Below are 22,966 nucleotides of genomic sequence, written 5' to 3' on the forward strand. Positions count from 1 at the left end.
ACCCTGGCGAGGCAGTTTCGCGCCCTGTTGCGTGGCGCGGCTGGACCAAACATACCGCACGATCAGCCACACCACCTGGCCGCTGCGCCTGCCGCCGACCCAGGCTACCTAGATGGTAGGATCGAAACGCGTCGTGCCCGTATTTTGTTGAGTTTTTTCACGGCCGAATAGAGAATTTGATAAGCCAATGATTAGTTTTTCGTCTTTCATAATACGGTTATGCACCATTTTAACTAATCAATTACGAAAAATTACCACCGGTGTCTAGATACGCCGGGACTGCCGGTTCCCGAACGCAGGGTACTTAATCTCGCCGGCAGTGCTGCCGCGACTCAACGAAACGAATAAGAAGCAAGTTGACAAGCTGCCACATAACATATTCATTGTTTTGACATAAGTTTGACATAACATAACCAAATAACCCCGCAAGTTTCGGATGCCAATATTCGTTTGACCTAAACAAACTAAGACCCAGGAGTGTAAGGATCCCTCGGACGCCTCTGTCTCTTTGGATTTGTTGGCAACATATTAGGAGTGTAGCCAACGTCGGTATAGTCGCGTCGACGGTGCGTACGGCTCGTACCCTGTAGGTATATGATACGCATGATTACTTATAATTCTTTATGATCGTTAGTTTATGGAGCCTACGTATTGAAACAAACTATCTTTGTTAGTACCTGTGAGGCTCCTTGGGTACCAAATAGGGCACCACCTAGCTGAGACATGCCGATCTCGTCCTGCGGCCATTCGTCCCACTGGCCGTGCTATCCGTAGAAGCCCGGGGGTTCGTCGTCATCGTCATCGTCCTCCTCCTCGTCCTCGGTTGCAGGGTCCTTCCCAGCGCTATGATGTGGTGGTGTACGCACCGCGGAAGTGGCACCCTACGTCATCGGCTAAGAAGAGCCGGCTAGTATCCTCAAAGAGGCTGAAGACGTACCACCCGACCACGTGGGGAGTGGCGGTTCCTCATAAGGAGTGTCCATGCAGCTCAACTTCTGAGCTAGCTTCCTGTAGCTCTTCTTCACCTTCTGCATAAATAGACGTTAAAGTTAGTTCATTAGCCAAACACATATACAATAAAGAAATATTTTCGAAACGGACACGTTTATGTTTACCTCCACAAAAGCCGTGAGAACGCCTGGCCCCTGCCCTCTAGACTCGTGAAGCCGGAACGCTGCTTCGTTGGACAGCCTTGACAATTGTGTCGCCTGGGTACAGAAACGCGGTTGGACAGTTTTAGTACACATACTTAATACCAAAAGGATAACAAATTGTACCATTCAAGTATCTTACCACGTATCTTTGAAGCGGAGCTCTCTGTAGCTGTGTGTCCTCCCTAGTGGTAACGCCGTACACATCTTCGATGACATCTTCCTCCGAGTCCTCGTCAATCGCCACATCAGTGTATGGAGGCTTGATATGTGTCCTCGTAGATTCGTGAAGCCACCGTAGGTACTCATCGAAGGTGTACTGGTCGTGTGGAGGACCCGCAAGGACCGCATGCGGTACCCTGGTGTACCACAAATGGATGTACGAGCTGTGTGTCACGCGCCAATCCTTGGTCTAGTACCTCTTCCTGCGGTCAAACCTAAAACAAAATGATATTAGTTGTACCAAACAAACCTCTGAATTGTAGCATTGTTATTAATCGATAACGCACCCGTGCAATACTTGATTGGTGGAGTAAAGCGGTGGTAGGCAGCCTGTCATTCTTCCAAACTGTCTGCAGACCCGGATGGGCAAGTGAATCTCGACCACATGGAAGAAAATAAGAGAGACGTCGCAGCGATACTCGTGTGACTCGTCCATAGTGACAGGACTCAGATAGTCCTGGAGCTCCGGAGAATCCCAAGGACACCAAAACACTTGAAATTTCATAATTGTGTTAGGTTGTGATATAGTGTACATCGAAGAAGACACTGCTACGATAGTATAGAGAGCGTAACCTGGTGCTGTGTCAGGACGTCGAGATCGTTCGTATACTCCCTGTACTTACGCCACGCATTCCCTCTAATTAACTGTGCTTCCGTCTAGATATACAAAAGCTATAGGGAGTGTATCATGCCCGTTGCATTGCTGCACTGAACACGATAATGAATTAGCAACAAATAATCTCATCGTATCTAACTGTCTGGAAGAATATAATGAACCGAAGTACTTACCGGTAAACCATTATTAAGGGGCCTCCCAACGGGTAATCGTTCCCACACCAAACCTGAAGTAGGTAGGAGCAACCCCCAAGGTTCGCATGTCCTGAGGTGCGACGGCAGGCAATGTATAGCCGTCGATACGTCCATGCCAGGACTGCGCTGCCCTAGCTGTACCCTGCTATGTTCTCTCACGGCTGGTGAAGTATGTCAAGGAAGATCTGGCTGATGGTGTTGCCCGAGGCGTCTGGGAAGAGGAAAGCACCAAAAAAGTGCCAGAGCCACACTCGAGCGAACCTGTCGATCTGTGCCTCCTCAGCTTGTGGGTCCAAGTAGTCAAAACGCTCTGTGATCTAGGACGACGAAACACCGGAACTTTTTCTGTAATTGATCAAAGAAAATGAGACCCGATGCCAGCTGTAAAGCAATGCAAGTATTAAATAGGCTTGAATTACTCACATATTTTTCTTGGAAGCATCGTCGTCCGGTGGAAGAAAACCAGTAAACTGAGCCACTAGCTTCCTCCAGTGATCGTTGTCAACTATCCCTGTCACTGGAAGTCCCCCCAACCGAAGGTCGAAAATAGCCTTCACGTCCTGCAACGTCAAGGTCATCTCGCCACAAGGTAGGTGGATCGTGTGGGTCTCAGGCCTCCACCTGTTATAAGAATAGAACGGCTGTTAGTTACCTCTAATTTGTTACAAGAAAGTTTATGTACAAAGAATGCACTCGCACCTGTCTACAACTGCAGTAAGTAGTGCTGGGTCAAGGGGCGGAAGACCATGATTGACAACACGGACAAGCTCGAGGAAGCCGGCACGCCATATGTACGGCGTATAACGTTCGTCCCATACTCCACCTTCAGAATGGGGTACAACGGGTGCTGCGTGGGAGGGGCCATCCTGTTACAAATTGATAAATAAAGCGTTAGAGTATTCAAATTAACAAAATTCAAGTTAACATTAGTAAGTTCACAAACAAATTCACTAACCTAACTAGCCTAAATCTCTAAACCCAAAATCCTAACTATACTAGATAATAAATACATAATCAATCCATATAAAACTTTGGTTCTAAAATTACAAGTAATCTCTCCGTCTCAAAATAAATACACATCTTGCTTTTCGAGTAGTCAAATATGTTTAAGTTTGATCAAAACTAAAAAAACGGTATCAATATTTCTACCTCCTAATAAGTTTATTATGAAAGTATACTCCATGTTTAATGTAATAGTACCTATTATGTATCATAAATATTAGTACGCTATTATATAAATTTGGTCAAAGACACTAATAGTAGATACAAAAAATACTAACTATACTAGATAATAATAAAAAAATATGAAATCGAGAGGGAGGTACCTTAGGAGCGGGCGGCCTTGACGCGCCGGCGTTCGTGGCGCGGCCGGCTAGGGCGTTGCGCGGCGGGAGTGGCCGGGCGCGGCCGAGGCCGGGCGGGCGCGGGCACGTGCGGCCGCAGGCAGGGCGCTGGCGGCGGCTGGCGGCGGCGGCGGTGTTCGGGCGTCGGGCGGGCGGGCAGGGCAGGGGTGCGTGCGGGCGGACAGGCTCGCACGTGGTATATATCTGGTCCTGCCGCGCCACAGATCAGGGCGCGGCACTGCCGCGCCAGAGTCGGTGGCGCGGCAAGACCCGCCACGTCAGCGGCCCCCTCGGCCGGCCCACGCCACGTCAGCCCTGTGCCGCGCCACCATGTATGACGCGGCACAGGCATTTGACTGCGCCAGGGCAATAGGCGCGGCCAAAAGTGTTAGTTTAAAAAAACTGACAGTGTTAGATTTAAAATTATATTAAAATGGTTAAAATTAAAAAAAAAATCCAACCGAACAAGACGTCCACGGCATCATTTTGTGACCTCTGCGTGGACAGTTTTCACAAACTTACCATGCAAAATGGTTCTTGTTAGTGTCTGCTTTATTAGTCGGTGAAAGGTGTATGAACTTTGCCACACCTATCGCATATAATATATCCATCCTTCAAGTTCCAGCTTATTACATCTCCGAAGACAGCAAATCATATATGACATGGGAATTGTACATTCAGAAACCTGAGCTTTATCCCCTTACCGGCGCGCGCGCGCGGCATTCACCAGTGCTGCAAGAATCGATCGGCTGTAGATCGCCTCGCCTGATAGACTAGTGACGCACTGACGCGCGCTGCGATCGCTAAGCATAAAAAATTTCATCAGTTTTCACAGCTCGCTCGTGCTGGTTTTGTCCCGCTGTTGGTTACTCCATGTTAGTTCTACCGTTCATCTGTATTAGTGTACCGGAAGTTCATCCCCAACGATCGGAACAGATTTAAGTTTGTCGCCCAAACCCAGTATCGTATTCGGATGTCGCAGCTGCCGGACCTGATCTAGCAATGCAAAACGGTCAGGACTCAAGAGCAATGGAAGGAAGCAGAGGGAAGAGGCAAGCAGCCTGTTCGCTTGCTCGTATATGATTATGGATTATAAGTTGAAATAGTTTTTCTCTCTCACACCAAACCAGCCAACGGTAAATAATCCACGGTCATTTACGGACTGCCCAACCGGCTGAAGAAGCGTTCGCTGTCAGATTCCGCATCCTGATCCTGATCCTGATTTCTAGTTCATCTTTCCTTTCCTGCTTGTCCTGGTACTGCTGAACGAACAGGTGCCATGCATGCATGCCGCAGCGCAGCTAGGCAAAGCGAGTGGGATCAGCCAGGCTAGCCTCGCCGTGCGGTCGCCCGCGCGAGACACGACACGCCCGCGGCCGCTGGACGTCAGAAACGCCGCCCATGGACGCTAGACACTCTAGTCGGCGTAGTCGCAGATCGTCGCTGCACAGTGCACACTGCCTGCCTGCGCGCTGTTTCTTCGCTGCCAGACTCTCTGGACTCTGCCCTGCGGGCTGCGGCCTCTGCCTGTAGCCTGTAGCCTGTAGCCTGTACACTAAATCTGTGGCCCGATGAATGCGCGCGGCGTGGGGGATGGGCGGGGACGTGCTCCGGCATGCCGCCTCTGCTCTGCTGCCGAGATCCCGCGGACGATCTGGAGATCCCGGTGGCCATGCTGGCTGGACGGGCAAAGTGCGGCCAGCGCGCGGTGGAGACTGACTGCTGGAGACGCGCGCAGTCGCAGCCTCGCAGGCTCTCGGCCCTGGCTGGCTCCCTGCGGTTCCCAGGCTGCAAGAGGCTTCCCGACTCCCGTTGGTCTCTTCGGCCGGCCCCGCGCGCGATCCGGATTTCCAGAGTCACGTGGAACGTTCAGGCGAAAAGGATGCATGCATGCAGTCATTCAGATACAGCGTGGCGTGGGCATTGCATGCTCTGAGCACCGGCCTCTCCCGGATTCGGAGCTTTCTTCTTGTTTGTTTCGTGGTTTGGAGTTTTCTTCGTGTTGCCCTGCATGCGTCCGGATTTGGGAAATTATTAAGAGACTGTTTTGGAGCTTCCTTCTTGCTGCATCCGGATCTGGGAAATTGAGAGGCCGCGGTCGAGGCGAAGTTCGGGAATGACTTGTTTTTTTTTTTTTTTGAAACGAAATTCGGGAGTGACTTGGAGTTTTCCTAGGATAAGTTCTGGGCTGTTTGGTTAAATAACAAGAGTCCCATTGCAACAAATACGAGAGAAGCTGAGGCTGATATGACATAGTACAATCTACCCTCAAAAAAATGATATGACATAGCTTAGACATTCAGTCAGATCGATGGCCTCGATCCAGTCTCCAAATCCCCATTATTAGTACGAGACACTACACAAATCCCCAGACTCGACTGTGTCCCCGTCCCCCCCTACCCGTATCGATCAATCGCCGTGGAGCCGGCGAGAAGGACGGCAAGATCTCTGTTCGTGCAAACGACACATCCTCCTATCCTCAACCTTTTGCTGTCGGAGGGACCTTGCATTGCATGCTCTTTATATCTTCCTGACTGATGCAGCAGATTATACATCACGGATGAAATCACGTACTCACTAACCAATGACGAATGAGTGTTAACTCAGGATGCTCTAATAAATTTCCATCTTAACCGTAGACGGTAAAAGAAACCTGAATCACAACCACTACCGCGCGCCTCTATTATCTGGCCAGGCGCCCAGGCCATCCACTGCAAGGCGTGAATAAATTATATATTTCGGTACCCCCATCGCAGATCACCCCGGCCCTTATCGGTACGCATGCTTTGCTTTGTTTTCGTCTTGAAGCCACGGTACTGCATGTACAGTGAAAACCTTTTTGCCTTGCTGTTGATCAACAGGTGGCCTAGCTTTAGGCCACTGTAGGTTTTCCCTGCATGTTTGGTCGATGTCCCTAGATGGTAATCCCCTTGCTTGCCATTTGATCCGTCTCTCGAAGTAGAAGTAGTCCCAGTATGCATGTCCAAGGACAATAGCCCTGTAAAAAGATCGTAACCAAAACTAACCAATGCAAGATCCGTAAATTAAGTAACTAGAATCGGATTGTTGGGAGCCTGGGACTATACACTCACAGGCTGCTGGCGCTAGGTAGTGGTTGATGATTGTTGGGGCATGTTTGATTTGCGCCTGCCAGCCAGGCGCCTAATCCAGGCCGGTGTTCCCAGACCGTCCGATCTTGGACGTCTGGGGCTGCGATCGATGTTGGCCTGGCCGATGGTGTCCAGGTACGGTAGGCAACCACAGGCTCCGTAATTTTAGGAAGCTGCTGGAACCTTAGAACGTACAAACCGTGCACTATGCGCAGGCCCGGTACGTCTGCCGCTGCCATGCAGGCATGTAATGCCCGCGGCCTTTGACTTTTCTCCTCGGCAGCTCGGTCGCCATGCAAGCATCTCTCGTCCCGTCTGCCGGACCCAAAGCAAGGTCCTGGCACTGCCGCACGCAGCATCTATCGCGCGCCACGCAGTATATATACGCATACGCCTGCCTCACTTGTTTGCGACGAGCTAGCTATAGGGCTCCATAGCCTGAAAGGAAGATGGCAGCAGCATGTGGAAGCAGCAGGCAGCAGCAGCTGCGTCGTTGTGTGGCGCTGTGTCGTCTCCTCCTCGTGTCTGTCCTAGTGATTGGTACTCCAGTCTCCAAATGACAGTCGGTCGTCGATCAATCAGCAGACGATCGATCGATGCCTACGACTCATTTCATCATTTATACATGTGTATTTCTCAAGAATAATAATGCTTTTATTTGCGCTTTTTATTAACAGGTGATGCCGTAGCTGATGCTCGAGCAGGGTCGCTGCGGACTGGCGAAGTAGCCCTTCAGAGTCAGACAGGGCAGCTGCAGGTAATAATGCCTGGCGTATTTGCAAAAGTAGACTTATTTGAAGGCTTGCTGGATAAATCCAATCCCTCACCCAAAAAACATTTGGACAATGGCTCTGTTGGCTTGGCTAATAAGACGGGGTGAAAAGTACTATTGACTGATATGTTGTGAGAGAAAAATATTGTTCGTTCGCTGAAAAAGTACGGCTCATAAGACAAACGAACCGGGCCAATATTTTCTCCACAATCTCCGTCAAAATGTATGGATTTTTTTTTAAAAAAAAATCCAACGACAAGAGCATGCTGGGCATGTATCGATAGAGAAGAGAGGTAAAATATTGTCAAAAAAAAAAAAGAAGAGAGGTAAAATGTATGGATTGGATGAGAGAGATTATTTTGTTCCAGACTGAGAGCGGATCTTGACTGACAAGCATGCATGTGGCCATCCATTTCATCTTGATGCATGCATGCTTTATTTATTTATTTTTTATATGACGAGATATAATGCATGTATAGGGATTTAGGAAATGGAGTGAGGCACCGCCGACGACGGCTGCCGCAGCTGGTGGTTGGCCGGCGTTGAACAAGGAGCAGGAGACTGCCGCCGGCGGGAGGAGGATGCTGGTCGGATCCAGGGCTCCGACGTGCACCTACAACGAGTGCAGAGGCTGCCGGCACAGGTGCAGCGTCCAGGAGGTGCCCATCGACGCCAGCGACCCCATCAACAGCGCCTACCACTACAAATGCATCTGCCATCTATAGACAGCCTGTGGCATATAGATAGCGGGTCGATATTATATTATATATGCATACCCTTGGATGTCCAGTGTGGTGCTTTTTTTTTTGGATTGGAGATGCCAGTGCACGAAAAGCATCCTGTGGCACACATGCTGCATGCATGGCATGAAATGCATGAACAACCGCTCATCTCGAATAAGACTGTCTCCAACAGAGCCGACCCAAATTTCACCGTTTGGGTCACGCGCAGCAAAAGAAAACCACACCCAAAAATGCCGAACTCCAACAGCGAACGCAAAAAGAGGCGCCGGAGCTCGCGAAGCACGCCGCCGAGGCGCGCGGCGCCCGCTGCAGGACCCCGACCGCCGGAGATGCTCGACGTGGTCTGAATCCCGCTGCCGAAGCCTCCGCGCCAAGGAAGCCGCAGAGCACCGTCGAGCTCGCTACTCGCCGGAGCGGGCGAGCGCGGCCCCGGCCGCCGCGGGCGCGGGCGCGGGCGCGGGCGAGCTCCGCCACAGCCGCCGCGGGACGCAGAAGGATGGAGAGAGGGCGCGCGCGGGTGCTGGCGGGTGGAGGAGGAGGAGAAGGAGGGGCTGGGGAGCCGCCGGCGGGGACGGGGACGCCGAGCCGCCGGAGCTGTGCCGCGTGCCGCTTTTGCGTAGCGAGGAGAGGGGATGCTTTTTTGCGTAACGTCTCGGCTGATAGGCAAAATGCGTCGTGTGTTTGGGTAAGCCGTTGGAGGTTGTTTTTTGTAGGCAAAGCACTGTGCGAGACCTATTTTTAGGTTTGGGTATCCCTGTTGGAGTCAGTCTAAGTGCGGCAAAGAACGCCACTACTGGTTCTAGTTGCTTGTAGGCTTGTAGCTAGGTTGGGCCAGAATACTAGAGCCCCTTTGACACGGCTCATCCAAAACGGTTTCACCGGTGAAGCCAAAGCTGGTGAAGCCAGAAAACTGGCTTTTTTCGGCTTCTAGTTCATTTTAACCCCGGCTTACAAAACGGTTTCGCGCTACAGTGCCTCGATTTACGCAAAATAGATGAAGCCGAAGTCAGCATAAGCCGTGCCAAAGAGACCCTAGATGTTATTATCAGAGTAATGCAGTTCTATATATATCTCCAATAAAAATTGTGTTAGTTGTTTAGTTGTGTTGTGTATTGTACTACTTTATTATTTTTTGCAATTCTCTCTTTGGAGAAAAATTATACATTTCGACGTTTTGGAGACGACGAGAGACCCGGTCGCGAACCAATATAATATCTCATAGCTAGGATTTTGAGATTGAATAATATAATATTAGTAAGGGTCAAGTATATTTTCTAACATCCAACTTACACCATACTCCGATTTTACACCTTGTGAATTATAAAACCGAGTAACACACAGCCTAGGAGGCTACAACTATCAAAACCAGATAACTTTGGTCCTCTGGCCAGATTCAAAAGTAGTTTTCTATTTTTCTAAAAGTAATAAAAATCTTATTTGATCTCTAGAGAAATCCATAATTAATTTATCTTTAAATTATAAAAATATGATACTAGTTCTATTTTTCTTCTAAAAATGTCACCTATCTTCTGGTGCCATATTCAGAATTTCTTCGGATCTTAGTTGTTTTAAATAAATAACGATTTTTAAAACAAGTCAATTCCAAATACCTATATATAGATTATAAATAAGTAGAGAACATTTTTAATAAAAATGGTTCTAGTTTTATATTTTCCAAAATTAAAAATAAATTACTTATGCACTTCTAGATAGTAAATCAGTTTTTTTATTATTTTCACGAAATGGATAACTTTCTTTGAAATCAGCGCGAGGACAAAATTTGTCCTGTTTTGACAATTGACAATTGACAATTGGAAGGTACCCTGTTTCGTAGGTCAAAGTTGAAAATCATACTACCACCGATGAAAAAGTACTTTTAACCCTACTAATAATAACAAAGTAAAATAAACCAGTGATTTATGAACTTATCAAGAGGTATCATTCAGTTCTACGAGCCTTGAAAACGTATTTCTAAATCCAAACTTGTTAAGTTTTTCTCCTAATAATGATGACTCCTCCGACGACTGGTCCACTGCAAATCTATGGAGCGGAAGAGGCCGAGAGAGTCGACAGCTTCATCTGGCAACATCTGAGCTTGCTTTGCGGTGCCGCCACCATGTGCCGACGCGGAAGAATTTTTATTTTTAATTATTTTTTATTCAATATTTCAATAATAACTACTCAAAAATAATTTTCAATTCTTTTGGTCGCGCCGAACAACGCTATCGTGCCAACGCATGTGGCACGGCAATATCTGCCATGTTAAACGGCGTTTTCGATGTGGAAAAGCTTGTCGCGTCACTCCCGGTGGCGTGACAGTATTGTTTTGTCGCGTCATCGGGAGTGGCGTGACATGACTGAATTTTTGAAAAATCACAACTCTTTAATACGGCATCGGATGAAGATGATTTTTATATGAAAATTATAGATCTCGACAAGATCTACAACTTTCTAGTTTTGAGTTTTTTTTCGTTTAAAGACGTTAAGATGCTAAAAAAATAATATAAAATTTCAGCACCATAATAATCGCGTGCTAGCGGTTGCCGCATTTAAAAAATAATATCTTTTTCATATGGTACCAAATAAAAATACATTTTATATCAAAGTTGTAGCCCTTAGTGAGATCTAAAAGTTTATAGTTTTGGGTTTTTATATTTGAGGTCGTGAACGTACTCTAATAACTAATATACAGTTTTAGCAGCATATTAACCGTGTATCAAATATTATCTTTTAGAAAATTATATATTTCTTATTTGATGTCATATAAAAATACTTTTTAAATAAAAGTTGTAGATCTCGTTGGGAGCTCTAATTTTGATATAAAAAGTACCTTCATTCGACATGATACAAAAATGACATTATTTTTCCAATACGACAAGTGCTAGTACGCGATTATTATGCTACTGAAAGTTTATATTATTTTTTTGAGCATCTTAATGACTCCAAATGCTAAAACTCAAAACTATAAAGTTGTAGATCTCATTGAGAGCCATGTAAAATGTATCTTCATTTGACAACATACAAAAAAATATATTATTTTTCTAATGCGACACGTACTAGTACGCGGTTATTATGCTCCTGAAAATTTATATGATTTTTTTAGCATCTTAACGACTCCAAATGTTAAAACTCAAAACTATAAATTTGTAGATCTTATTGAGAGCTTCCACTTTCATGTAAAAAGTATCTTCATGTGACATCATACAAAAAAGATATTATTTTTCTAATGCGACATATACTGGTACGCGGTTATTATGCTCCTAAAATTTTATGTTATCTTTTTGAGTATCTTAACGTCCTTAAATGAAAAAACTCAAAACTATAAAGTTGTAGATCTCATTGAGAGCTACAATTTTCATATAAATTTTCATCTTCATCCGACGTCGTATGAAAGAGTTATGATTTTTTTAAATGTTTTGTCTTATCACGTCACTTCCGGTGGCGCGATAGAACAGTACTGTCACGCTTGTGGGTATGGCGTGACAACGTTTTTCATGTTGAAAACGCCGTCTAACGTGACGGATGTTGCCGCGTCGCTGCACGTGGCGCGACAACGCGCCGCTGGCACGACCAAAAGGTTGGATTCACAACGAAAATTTAGGAGCGAATACTATTAAAATATTGAATAAAAAGAATTAAAAATAAAAAAAATCCGCCGACGCGTCGGTTTTCGTGTGGAAGCCGGGAGCCGGAGAGAGCCCCGCGCCAGCCAGGCCTCACTGAGAAACGGCGGACATGCCCCGCGGCCGCGATTCCCAGCCCAGTCGTGAGTTCGTGACTCGTGAGCCGTCGGCCCGTCACCGCCTGGCTGGTCTCGCTCGCCGCCACAGACTCCCGCATCGAACAACGAGGCGCCAACTCACGCGCGCCCGCAAGTTAGACTGACTCCAACAGGCTTCGTCCGAAAACACTGTTCACGTTCTAGTCGGTACAGTATTTTTCTTTCACAACAAATCAGCCAAAAACAACCGGCCGGCTTTAATCCAGCTCAGCCAAACAGAGCCAACGTGACCCAAATCGAATACCCATTTCACCGTTTAGGTAACGCACAGTAACGAAAGCTACGGCACCCATTCCTTGACCCTCCAACGGATGACCGAGCAGGAAGCCCCAAATCCCGCTGCCCTCTCCTCTCTCCTGCTCTGCTCTTCTTTTGCCCCCTCTGTCTTCTCTTCCCCGTCCTGCTTAGCTCCTCCCGAGGACCGTCGCCGCCCAACTGCCCCGGCCAGTTCGCGCTGGAACACCGGTCAGCCGCCAGCGACCAAGAGCCTCTGCTCTGCCTCCCTGCCCTCTTCCCCTCTCTTCTCTTTCTCTCCCTTCCTCTCTTTTCTCTCTGTCTTGCTCGACTCGTGGTGGCGCCTCTCGGCGCGGCGGCGCAGAGGCGCTGGTGGGCCCGGGCGCGGGCGCCCTCGGCGTGGCGGCGCACCGGAGCAGGGCGCGCGCCGGCGGGGAGGTGGGCCGCAGCGAGGGCGCGAGCGTGGCGCAGGGCAAGGGCTGCCCCTGCTGCGGTGGCGCACCTGCTGCCCCGCCCCTGTGCCGGGCCCCGCACCTGCTCCCTATCTCTCTCTCGTTTTGCGTCGTCGAGAACGAAGATGCTTTTTTGCCTTGCGAGTCGGATGCTGCGCAAAATAGCTGCCGTGTTTGCCTTCTCCGTTGGAGCGTGATTTCGGAACCCAAAACACTGTGCCGTAGACATTTTGCGTTTGGGTCTGCGTTTATTTACGCCGTTGGAGACAGTCTTATGGTAGGCAGACAGGCAGCCGGGCCCCGGGGGGTGCGGCGCCGTGACATGACAGGCACTCCTCCACAACTCGACCGACAGGCCGGCCCCGCGGAGCGCGTGCCGACCACCGCAGCCCACCCGTCAGGCACTCTGGGTCGGGGAGCGCGGAACTCACCACCAGCCACGCGTGGGCGTGCCGGCGTGGTCGCGGCGTCCACGGCTCCACCGCCGTGCGCCCCACTAGTCTCCCACTCGTCTCGCTCTCGCTCTCGCACCTCTCACCACCCCACCACCACCCCAGCGCGGCGCGAGTGGAGGCGCCGCGGCCCCGTGCCGCGCCGACCCAACCCCCGTCACACCTGAGTGTCCGTGTTCGGCCAAAACCCACCGCGCGAGCGCCCCAAACCCGCTACAAATCTCGCGCATTCCCCGTATCCACCCGCCTGCTCGCACCACCGCCCGTGACGACGGTCGACGACACGGCCACGGGCCAGGCGGTGGTGGCAGCTAGCTACGGAGTACTAGCCAGCCACCGGAGGGCGGGGCGATGGGGGACGAGTCGGACGGGGAGGCGGAGGAGTACCTGTTCAAGGTGGTGATCATCGGGGACAGCGCGGTGGGGAAGAGCAACCTGCTGTCCCGGTACGCGCGCAGCGAGTTCAACCTCCACTCCAAGGCCACCATCGGGGTGGAGTTCCAGACGCAGAGCATGGACATCGACGGCAAGGAGGTCAAGGCCCAGATCTGGGACACCGCCGGCCAGGAGCGCTTCCGCGCCGTCACCTCCGCCTACTACCGCGGCGCCTTCGGCGCGCTCCTCGTCTACGACATCTCCCGCCGCTCCACCTTTGACAGTGTCGGCCGCTGGCTCCTGGAGCTCAACAGTACGTACCCTACCCCGCCTGCCCCACCGCTCCTCTCCTCTCATCCTCTGCTACCTCGATCGCTTGCTTGCTTGCTTTTGTTACTGCTTGCTTGCACACAGTGAATGCCTCTGACTGGTACGACGCTAGGATCGCCTAGATCTGGGGTGGTTTTCGTGGAAAGGGGCATACATTTTAGTGTGGCTGCAGAGTCCACTCGGAAATTTGGGAAAAAGAACTGTCGTCCCTTTTGCTTGATGTACTAGCTTGTAGCTAGGTGCCCTCAGGTGGTGATTGCGTCAGGTGTTCTTTAGATGGTAAGAAAGAGGGCAAGTGGTAGGCCGGATGGATTGAGCGACCTGGTCTGAATCGGGATCTGAATCCTGCTGCCTCGCTTGTTGGGGAATGTTCCATGAATGAATTTGTAGGACCACTTCCATCAGAATTAGTAGCATTTGTGCACGATAGGTACTTGTTAACAGATTTCGGAAGTTCTGATTGATGAGATGTTCATATTTGGGAAGTTGGAATCAGTTCTGATTAAGATGTTTATGGTACTTGTTGTCTTGCTGCAATTCCGTGTGGAAGTTCAGTTGTTAATTCCCTAGGGTCTCTAGGGAGGCCTCGATGAGTAAGCACAATGCTTACATTGTTATGGTTATGCTTCGCCAACATCCCAAAGGCAAAATTACTATGCGATGACCGCTTTGCAACCAGTAGCAGCGTACACCTTTGTCGTGCCGTTGTTGATCAATTGGACTAGGAGGTGGGATTAGTGTTAGACTTAGAGCTTGGGCTGCGGGTGGTGCAGGAATTGGATAAGAATGACGAGGTTTAGAGGGATGGGCTCCAGAGGCGGTCAGCAGATGTGTTGGCAGGACTGCTGTTGGGTGGTGGAGTCAGTCGCTACTCGTTGGCGGCGAGAAATCGAAGCGGTTAAGCATAGGCGGGGTGGTGAGGTGGTGATTTCACCGCTTGCTGCCATGGTGAGAGGTGGCTCTGGGTAGGGGCAGTGAGGTGGTGAAAGGGTGCTCACCACGCTGTTTGCTGAGGGGATGCACAAACAAAGTGCTGAATTGTAGCTGTTGTTGGCAACGTTTAAGAACACATTGATGCATTCTTTAAAGCAAGTAGTGCTCTTTCTACCTACTTTGCATGTCAAAGAGAATCAGAATGATGCATGGCTGGGGGGCTATTGGCTAGGACTGCGCAATGTGCTTAGTACCACACTATTCCTGCCTAAGGATCATGCACGAATGGTTATGCTCTTAGTTTTTGTTTCTTGTACCATTCCTGGTACTAGTGGCATCCTTTGATCTTTTAATTACATCACTTACTCAAAAGGTTCAACGGTGCTTGATTGAGTTTGTAATAAGTCCAATTGTTCCGAAGCAATTAACCCTTATATGTATGGTCCTGTTCTTCTGGTTGGTGCTTGTTCACGGCTTGGATTCATGGATGCCAATGATAAATTCACAACAATTCATATCTTTCACTTGTGTACTGAAGTAACTAACCCATCTTTGGAAACTAATGCAGCACATTCCGACACTACCGTGGCCAAGATGTTGGTAGGCAACAAATGCGATCTGGATAACATCCGCGAAGTGCCCGTCGAGGAAGGCAAGGCGCTGGCCGAAGCTGAAGGCCTGTTCTTCATGGAGACGTCGGCTCTGGACGCCACGAACGTGAAGACGGCTTTCGATATCGTCATCAGGGAGATCTACAGCAACGTGAGCCGAAAGATCCTGAACTCAGACTCTTACAAGGCCGAGCTGTCCCTCAACAGGGTAAGCATCGACGGCGACTCGAAAGATGACCAGAAGCAGACGAGCCGGTTCGGGTGTTGCTAGTGGGGGAGGGGGGTAGTGGTACATTATTGGATTGGAATTTAACCAGAGGTGATGCTCTCTCTCTCTCTCTCTCTCTCTCTCTGGCTTGCTTGTAAACTGTAATCCAAGGTTGGACTTTTGGTTGCTGTTACATTACACCCGTGTTACAGACTGCAAAGGAGAGAGAATAGTTGTTTACTGGAGTGCGAACGCGTTGCGCTCTTACTGGGAAAGTAATGTGGCTGGGTTTGTCAGGTTTTATAAGATCTTTGGATCTCCATTTTTGGCTATTCATGGGCCACTAGAAAGAATCAGTCGAGCGTGAGATCCTGTTTTTGCATTTCTATATCGTCGCGAACTGGAAGTCTGGAACGAGGTGCCTGACGTGGGTTTGCGATTCTGTGGATCCGACCTCCCAGGAGGCTAGGATGCTCGTCGTCTGCGACTGGGAAAGGAGGCTGGGGCCTTTGCAGCGGACTGGGCCGACCGACAAGCCACAGGAGGAGATCGGCATGGGCTATTGCCACTTGCCAGCAGCCGGCTGAGACGCCGGGGGGCAACGCACGTCTGGTACTGCGTCTCCGAAGCGGCGGCGGACACTGCGAAGCGAAGCTATCGGCACTTGCCTCGACGTGTCAAAGTTGGGAATTTGATGGAAGGGCGGCCGCCTGGTTCCGGCAGCTGCACGTCGACGCTCCTTTTGGCGATCTATCGAGTCTCTGGACCGCCTGCAGTGACCTCCGGCGCGAGCCAAGGATGGCCGAATGGCCCAGCAGGCCCACAGCAATGCCGGTAGGAATTAGGATGCATGCTAGCCCAAGAAAAACAACAAAAAAGGAGGCTACTGCCTATGCTTCAGTTCTTGCCCTAGCTAACTGAGACCGTATCTATCCTAAGAAGCTAAAGATGCTAGTTTTCCAACTCTTAGATCCTAATTTATCTTACAAAAAACACGCTGTAGAATCACTTTAAGAGTATCTGAAAAAGTTTGACAGCGCTATTCCTGTAAATAAGCCAAGGAGCTCTTACCACAGGTCTGCCAAGCATGTACAAGAACCATTCCATATTTTCTGCTGTCAAGAATAGGGTCAATTTAGATCCATTCGTGCTAATAGTTACCTAACTAATACAATCGGCTAACTATTAGCTAGCTATTTATTACCGGGAGTTGTTTTGAGTAGTTGGATAGTTGGTTGGAGGTGCAAATAAATTAGTAGCATCCATTAGCACTCCTCCACAAACTAATGAACTAATTTGTTATGCTAATGGTTACTAGGTATTTTGGTATACCTGTTTGGATTCTCATATGCTAAATTTTGCTTGACACACATAGGTGAGTTGAAGACATGCAACTGAGAGTTCTGTTTCCTTCGCAAGCTATGCTAGCTCATTGGCCGCGCTGCACTCTCTCCTAGAAACCTAAACCTAGTGAGTGTTTTTACTTTACCATGTTCTCCTAGCAAGGTAGTCTTTTCATTTTAAACTAGCTAGCCTATAATATATTTGAAAAACTAGTGAGTAGATCAAAGAATATATCTCTGTCACAAGATTACTACCGTAATTTTTTAATAATGAAATAAAGATCCAGTCTCTACCATGCGTGGACGGTACACATCTGATAGTCACAGAAAAACATCAACGCAGTAAGGCTCACACGTATGGGGAAAAGATAACTAGTGGATGCAACCAACAAAGCAAAACACTAGGCTTCAATACTATCCATGAAGTACTACTGTATTTTATATTATTTACAAAAACTATCGATTTTTGAAGTTTTAAAGCTTAACTAAAGCATCAAACATTTATGACTAAAGAAAACATTGCACACCTTAGTGTACTACTGCTCTGCAAATGCAATATAATGCTTCATGCTTATATTAAAAAAATGATGGTAGCAGCAGGTGTGTAGGAGGAGACGTAGGCTGCCTAGGAATGGACCGGCTCTGTTGTTGGGGGCAAGCCCCACCTATGGGCACCTGTGGAGTTCATTTCATCCAGCCGCACAAGGTTAGTGCGAATGGAATCTCGCGGAGGCGAAACAAGGGACGCTAAAGTCTAACAGTGCAGGCCCGCCTTCGCGCCTGTCTTTTCGCTTGAGCGAAATGTTAGGGACGGTGAGGCAGAAAGAGAAGGACATCATGTCATCACTGACCATTTTGGCGAGGCAAAATGAAGGGGGCGTCAGCCGCGCTCTAGTTAGCACCTTTTCGCTATTGCGAGGAGGGGCACACTAGGCCGACCTGGCGAGGCCTGGGGCGCATAGCCAGAATAAACTATTCGTTTAGGCGAATAGGTGGTAATGTTTCGTTAGTTCTTTGTTTCAGGTTCCGTCTCCAGCGAGCCAGTCGTCTTCACGCGGCTGAGACCTGCATGGTCGGTTGGGAGGGCGACAAGAGGCAAAGCCGGTCAGCGCCCCTAAGATCGGCAGTACCTGGGGAAGGCAGGGACTCCTGATGGCGGACTAGCCCACGGCGGTAGGGAATATTCCCCGAATACGGGATGGTTGTAAGGGCATTCTTGTCCGGTGAAAAGCTTCCAGGCGTGTATAAATAGCCTCCATAGAGGGTGTAAAAGGGAGAGAAACAAGATCAATAGAATCCTGATTCTTGTTTCGCACGAGTCTTGTTTCCGCCACCTTTCGTGTTTGATTTCGCTTGAGCGGCAACCGATGTTTGAAGGCCTAGGCCTAGAACAACATTGGTGCCCACCGTGGTTGTTTCTCGAGCTTATCATGGCACCAAAGAAGCAAAAGACGGATAAAGCAGGAACATCTGCAGCTACAACCGTTGCAGCGGCTGCGGGAGCAGCCTTACAAGATGATGCAGAAGTAGCTACGGAACCACCTGCGCCGCAGTTGTAGACGAACAATACCACAGCGCCCGGAGGGTGAGAGCAAATGCTAGAAGGCGACGTTGAAGAAATCAAAATCGACCAAAACGGCGATGAGGTCGAAGAAGATGAAGACGGCGAGATCACTGAGCAAGCTAGAAACCTGAAGACGCTGAATCAGTACCAGCAAGACATCCTTAGACTCTAGAATGAGAAGGAGCAGCTGCTCAGGCAAGCCACTGCCCATAACAGAGCCGAACAGACGCATAGGGCAATTAGGGAAGCCAAAATCCACAGGGATAGATTGATAAGAGAAATTCAAGGACTGCAGGGAGCAGGCGCCGGAGGTGCTATCCGCGCTGGCTGAAACGTGGTAATACTAGGCGGCAACCTTTGCGACGAAGGCGAAGGCGCGTACAACCCAACTTCACCGCTATCGAAAGAGCTTCAACTGTATCCATGGCCAGCTAGCTACAAGCCTCGCATCCCGATATTTGATGGAAAAACAAACTCGAGAAAGTTTCTAGCGAGCTATGAAACAACGATAGTCTCAGCAGGAGGAGACACCCAGGTTCTCACAAAGTCGCTCACCATGGCGGTCGAGGACATTGCCCATGATTGGCACACCTCGCTCAAACCTCTGTCTATCAAGTCTTGGGGTCAGATTAGAGCAGAACTTATGTCCACTTTCCAAGGGTATCACCCGGGGACGAAAACAAAAAGTGATTTGCTGAAATGCATTCAAATAGACGATAAATCTTTGTCCGAGTTTCTAGAGAGATTCATTCAGACCAAAGCACAGGTGCCAAACGCGCCAGAAGAAACAATTATAGTAGCAGTCATGAAAGGATTGGTCATCGGCTAATGTGCAACTCATTTTGCCAGAAATTACCCCACATCCATAAGAGAGCTATTCGATGTAATGAGGCAGTACGCGAGATCTGACGATGACTTCAAAAAGCAAAAGGCGACACGAAATTCGTGGAGGCAAGCAGGTAGGGCATCTCGCCAGCCTCCAACTCCAACATAGCAAAACATCAAGCCTTTCCACGCAATTAACAACTTGGAAGAGCAACCAAAGCTTTCCTTAGTAGATCAAGGTTTCCAAGGCCCGCCGCCAAATCAACAGTACAAAAGTTTTGATCAGAGTCAGCGTGGTGGCCTAGGAGGTCGAGGTTCCCACGGAGGCCGCGATGACAAAGGAAGGGGCAGGGGTCAAAGGACACCCTATTGCACAGTATGTGGCAAAAACGTAGGTCATTTCACCAAGGATTGCAAATACAACAAAATGGCGAGAGAACTAAAAGAGAAAGACGAAGCTAGGAAAAGCAACGAAATATCCAGTCACGTGTTCCAGAATGCTAATCGCGAAATGGTAAGCAATAAGGGTTATGGCAGTACCCACTTGGCCACAGGCAGCTATGTTCCTCAGTACCCTAGCTTCTCGCATGGGATACAACCAACACCCATACACCTGGCAGCAACTGGCATTTCCGCTGTATCAACACTTCGCTCAGCATCCGAGCCATTCAGTAGCCGTGTCTTCGCCAGTCTAGCCAGAGCAGCAGCAGTCAAGTCAACCTCAGCCAGCGAAGCAAGAAAGCACCCAGGAGCATCAAGTTGTAAACAACATCTTACCATCCCAAGGTCACATCTTCGCGATTACAAGTGGCTCAAATCAAGAGCACGAAAACAAAAAGGGCAAGATGGGACTTTGAGAGAAGAGTACACACCGTCTCGCCAAGAATACCGCTCAATAGGGTAGCCTGGTCCATGGTGCCGATTACCTTTGACAAAAACAACTTCCAAGTGCAAGATTTTCCACACACCGACGCTTTGGTAGCGGCAACGAATATAGTTGAGTTAACTGTACACAACATCCTAATAGACAACGAAAGCTCTACTGATATCTTGTTCATCAAGCCTTTCAAGCGGATGAGCCTCGACAAGCGAACGCTCAAACCAGTCGGAAACTCATTGTTCGGTTTTGGCAAGATAAAGATAGACGATATGGGGAAGAAGGCAATACCGGTCTCTTTCGTTGAAGAAAAAAAGGTCTGCACAGAGATGATAACTTTTGACATAGTCAACATGGATTACCCATATACTATAATCTTCGGCAGAGGAGTTCTAAACAAGTTCAAAATTGTAGTAAAGCAAAGCTACCTATGCATGAAGATGATGTCCCCTTTTGGGTTGATTGCAGTACATGGAGACTAGGACGCATCCAGGCGAATAGAGGGAAAGCCAATCTCGGGTTACAGCCTCATAAATGAAGTGACCAAGAAGCTACCTACCAAAGACACAAACAATGAAAAGGTAGCCGAAGCAAGGGCGCAACCTGCAGAAGACACAATAAAAACCCCCTATTGAAGCTAGTGCCGGAAAAGTGTGTGCACGTTGGGTCAGACCTCACTAAAGATGAGAAAGATGGTTTAATTACCTTTCTCCACGAAATCAGGATGTATTCGCCTGGTCGACGAAAGATTTGCAAGGAGTCAGTCGCGTTCTCGCTCAGCATAACCTAAATGTAGCAAAAGGGCCAAAACCGAGGAAGCGAAAGCTAAGGAAGAAGTCCGTAGAGAGAGCAGAAGCAGCAAAAGCCAAAGTGCAAAGACTGCTCGACGCCGGTGTCATCAGGCCAATACAGTACCCTGAGTGGTTAGCAAATGTTGTAATGGTTAGAAAGAAAAAATGGCAAATGGCAAATGTGAGTAGACTTCACTGACTTTAACAAGTGTTGCCCAAAAGATCCATATCCGCTCCCAAGAATTGACAAGTTAGTTGACATCGCTGTTGGATGCGACGTTATGAGTTTGCTAGACTGTTTCTCAGGATATCATCAAATTTGGTTAAACCCGGACGACGAAGAGAAAACAAATTTCACCACTCCAGGAGGGACTTATTGTTATCGGCGAATGCCTAAGGGACTGTGAAATGCAGGTCCCACCTTTTTTAGAATGACAGATGAATTGTTTGACAAGCAAAAAGGCAAGAATCTTGTAGCATATGTTGATGACATTGTGGTCAAGTGCGATAAGATGGAGACCCATATACAGGATCTCCAAGAAACATTTAAAAACCTGAGAAAGAGCGGTCTCAAGTTGAACCCCGACAAGTGCAACTTCGGCATCAAAGAAGGAAAGTTGCTCAGTTGCCTAGTATCAGCAAGAGGTATAGAGGCAAACCCTAAAAAGATAGCGGCGATAGTAAATATGCAGCCACCAGCAAGCAGAAAACAGGTTTAGAAGCTCAACTGTAGGCTAGCAGCACTTAACAGGTTCATTTCGAGGTCGGACGAAAGGGGATTACCATTTTTTAGAACATTACGAAGCTCAGATCATTTTGAATGGGCCCCCAGCAGCAGCAAGCTTTCAACGACCTAAAGGCGTAATTGACCAAGTTGACAACATTATCCAAACCTTCGCAATCGGCAACTCTATTGCTGTATCTGGAGGCATCACCCACAACTGTCAGTGCGGTGTTGGTCGAAGAGAAAGAAAACGAAAACAAATTAAAGCAATTCTTGGTATATTTCGTGTTAGAGGCTTTGTCAAGAGCGAAGGTCAACTACTCTAAACTAGAGAAAATCGCATACACAGTGGTCATGGCATCAAGAAAACTGAAGCACTATTTCTAGGCCATCGCATTAAGGTCCTCTCTTCACAGCCACTGGAGGCTTTATTTCGCAATAGCGAAGCTATCAGAAGGATAGAAAAATGGGCAATGGAACTGAACGAGTTTGTAGTGGATTTCGAACACAGGTCAGCAATCAAATCTCAAGTACTTGCAGACTTGATCGCCGATTGGACACCAGTAGCTTTTGACACCACGCTACAGTTCGAAGAACCAACTTGGACCATGCATTGTGATGGAGCTTGGGGAATGGCTGGCGCAGGAATAGCCGCTATCCTAACACCACCGAAAGGACCGAAACTTTGTTATGCAGCAAGGTTGGAATTCCTTACAACCAACAATATAGCCGAATATGAGGCGATGCTCCTAGGGCTATGAAAGCTCAGAGCCTTAGGGGTCAGAAGATGCACAGTCAAATCAGACTCACAGATAATAGTTGGACATGTCGAGAAAGAATTCACTACGAAAGTGCCAGAACTGGTGAAGTATTTGGCAGCGGTAAGAAGAATGGAGAAACACTTCGCCGGTTTTTCTTTTTGACTCATTCCAAGGAGCAAGAATGTAGAAGCCGATGAGTTAGCAAAAGCAACCACATAGAAAGCTCCAATGCTAGCAGACGTTTTTTACCAGGAGCTGACAGTCAAAGCGATACGAGAAGAGGAATAATGGCTCAATGTCGTGCACTCTATCGCAAGCAAGGACTGGAGGTCACCCTTATTCGCCGACCTAAACAGGGCCTACGAGCCACAAAGCAAACACGAGACGGATAGAATGAACTCTAGGACAAAGCAATACTCCATCATAGTGGGGGAACTGTACAAGAGCGGAATAGTCGCACCAATGCTGAAATGCATAAGTAGAGAGCAAGGAATCAAACTGCTAACCCAAATGCACGTCGGATGTGTAGAGCTCAATGGGGACCTCATGAAATT

General features: G+C 48.5%; 3 protein-coding genes across 3 annotated transcripts; all 3 read left to right on the forward strand.

Annotated features, from left to right (window-relative positions):
• Positions 1-7,059: 7,059 nt before the first annotated feature.
• On the forward strand, positions 7,060-8,133 carry LOC136499958 (uncharacterized). The gene is made up of 3 exons (XM_066495433.1): positions 7,060-7,176; positions 7,314-7,393; positions 7,888-8,133. The coding sequence occupies exons 1-3, from the start codon at positions 7,086-7,088 to the stop codon at positions 8,131-8,133; spliced, it is 417 nt and encodes a 138-aa protein (XP_066351530.1). The 5' UTR covers positions 7,060-7,085.
• A 150-nt stretch (positions 8,134-8,283) lies between these two features.
• Positions 8,284-8,799, forward strand: LOC136500169 (uncharacterized). The gene has a single exon (XM_066495552.1). It carries the CDS (start codon positions 8,284-8,286, stop codon positions 8,797-8,799), a length of 516 nt encoding a protein of 171 aa, XP_066351649.1.
• Positions 8,800-13,144: 4,345 nt separating this feature from the next.
• On the forward strand, positions 13,145-15,767 carry LOC136500744 (ras-related protein RABA5c-like). Its single transcript, XM_066496166.1, has 2 exons — positions 13,145-13,758; positions 15,277-15,767. Exons 1-2 carry the CDS (start codon positions 13,422-13,424, stop codon positions 15,588-15,590), a joined length of 651 nt encoding a protein of 216 aa, XP_066352263.1. The 5' UTR covers positions 13,145-13,421; the 3' UTR covers positions 15,591-15,767.
• Positions 15,768-22,966: the final 7,199 nt, after the last annotated feature.

Source organism: Miscanthus floridulus, chromosome 13, assembly GCF_019320115.1.
Source record: "Miscanthus floridulus cultivar M001 chromosome 13, ASM1932011v1, whole genome shotgun sequence".
In the NCBI taxonomy this organism is placed as follows: domain Eukaryota; kingdom Viridiplantae; phylum Streptophyta; class Magnoliopsida; order Poales; family Poaceae; genus Miscanthus; species Miscanthus floridulus.

What these genes read in the sequence shown, in the direction of transcription:
- LOC136499958 (XM_066495433.1), top strand. Translation starts at nt 7,086, where the DNA reads ATGGCAGCAGCATGTGGAAGCAGCAGGCAGCAGCAGCTGCGTCGTTGT. An exon ending in CGTGTCTGTCCTAGTGATTG is followed by an intron (nt 7,177 to 7,313) that starts GTACTCCAGTCT and finishes TTTTATTAACAG; the next exon opens with GTGATGCCGTAGCTGATGCT. An exon ending in GTCAGACAGGGCAGCTGCAG is followed by an intron (nt 7,394 to 7,887) that starts GTAATAATGCCT and finishes ATGCATGTATAG; the next exon opens with GGATTTAGGAAATGGAGTGA.
- LOC136500169 (XM_066495552.1), top strand. Translation starts at nt 8,284, where the DNA reads ATGAACAACCGCTCATCTCGAATAAGACTGTCTCCAACAGAGCCGACC.
- LOC136500744 (XM_066496166.1), top strand. Translation starts at nt 13,422, where the DNA reads ATGGGGGACGAGTCGGACGGGGAGGCGGAGGAGTACCTGTTCAAGGTG. An exon ending in CTGGCTCCTGGAGCTCAACA is followed by an intron (nt 13,759 to 15,276) that starts GTACGTACCCTA and finishes AAACTAATGCAG; the next exon opens with CACATTCCGACACTACCGTG.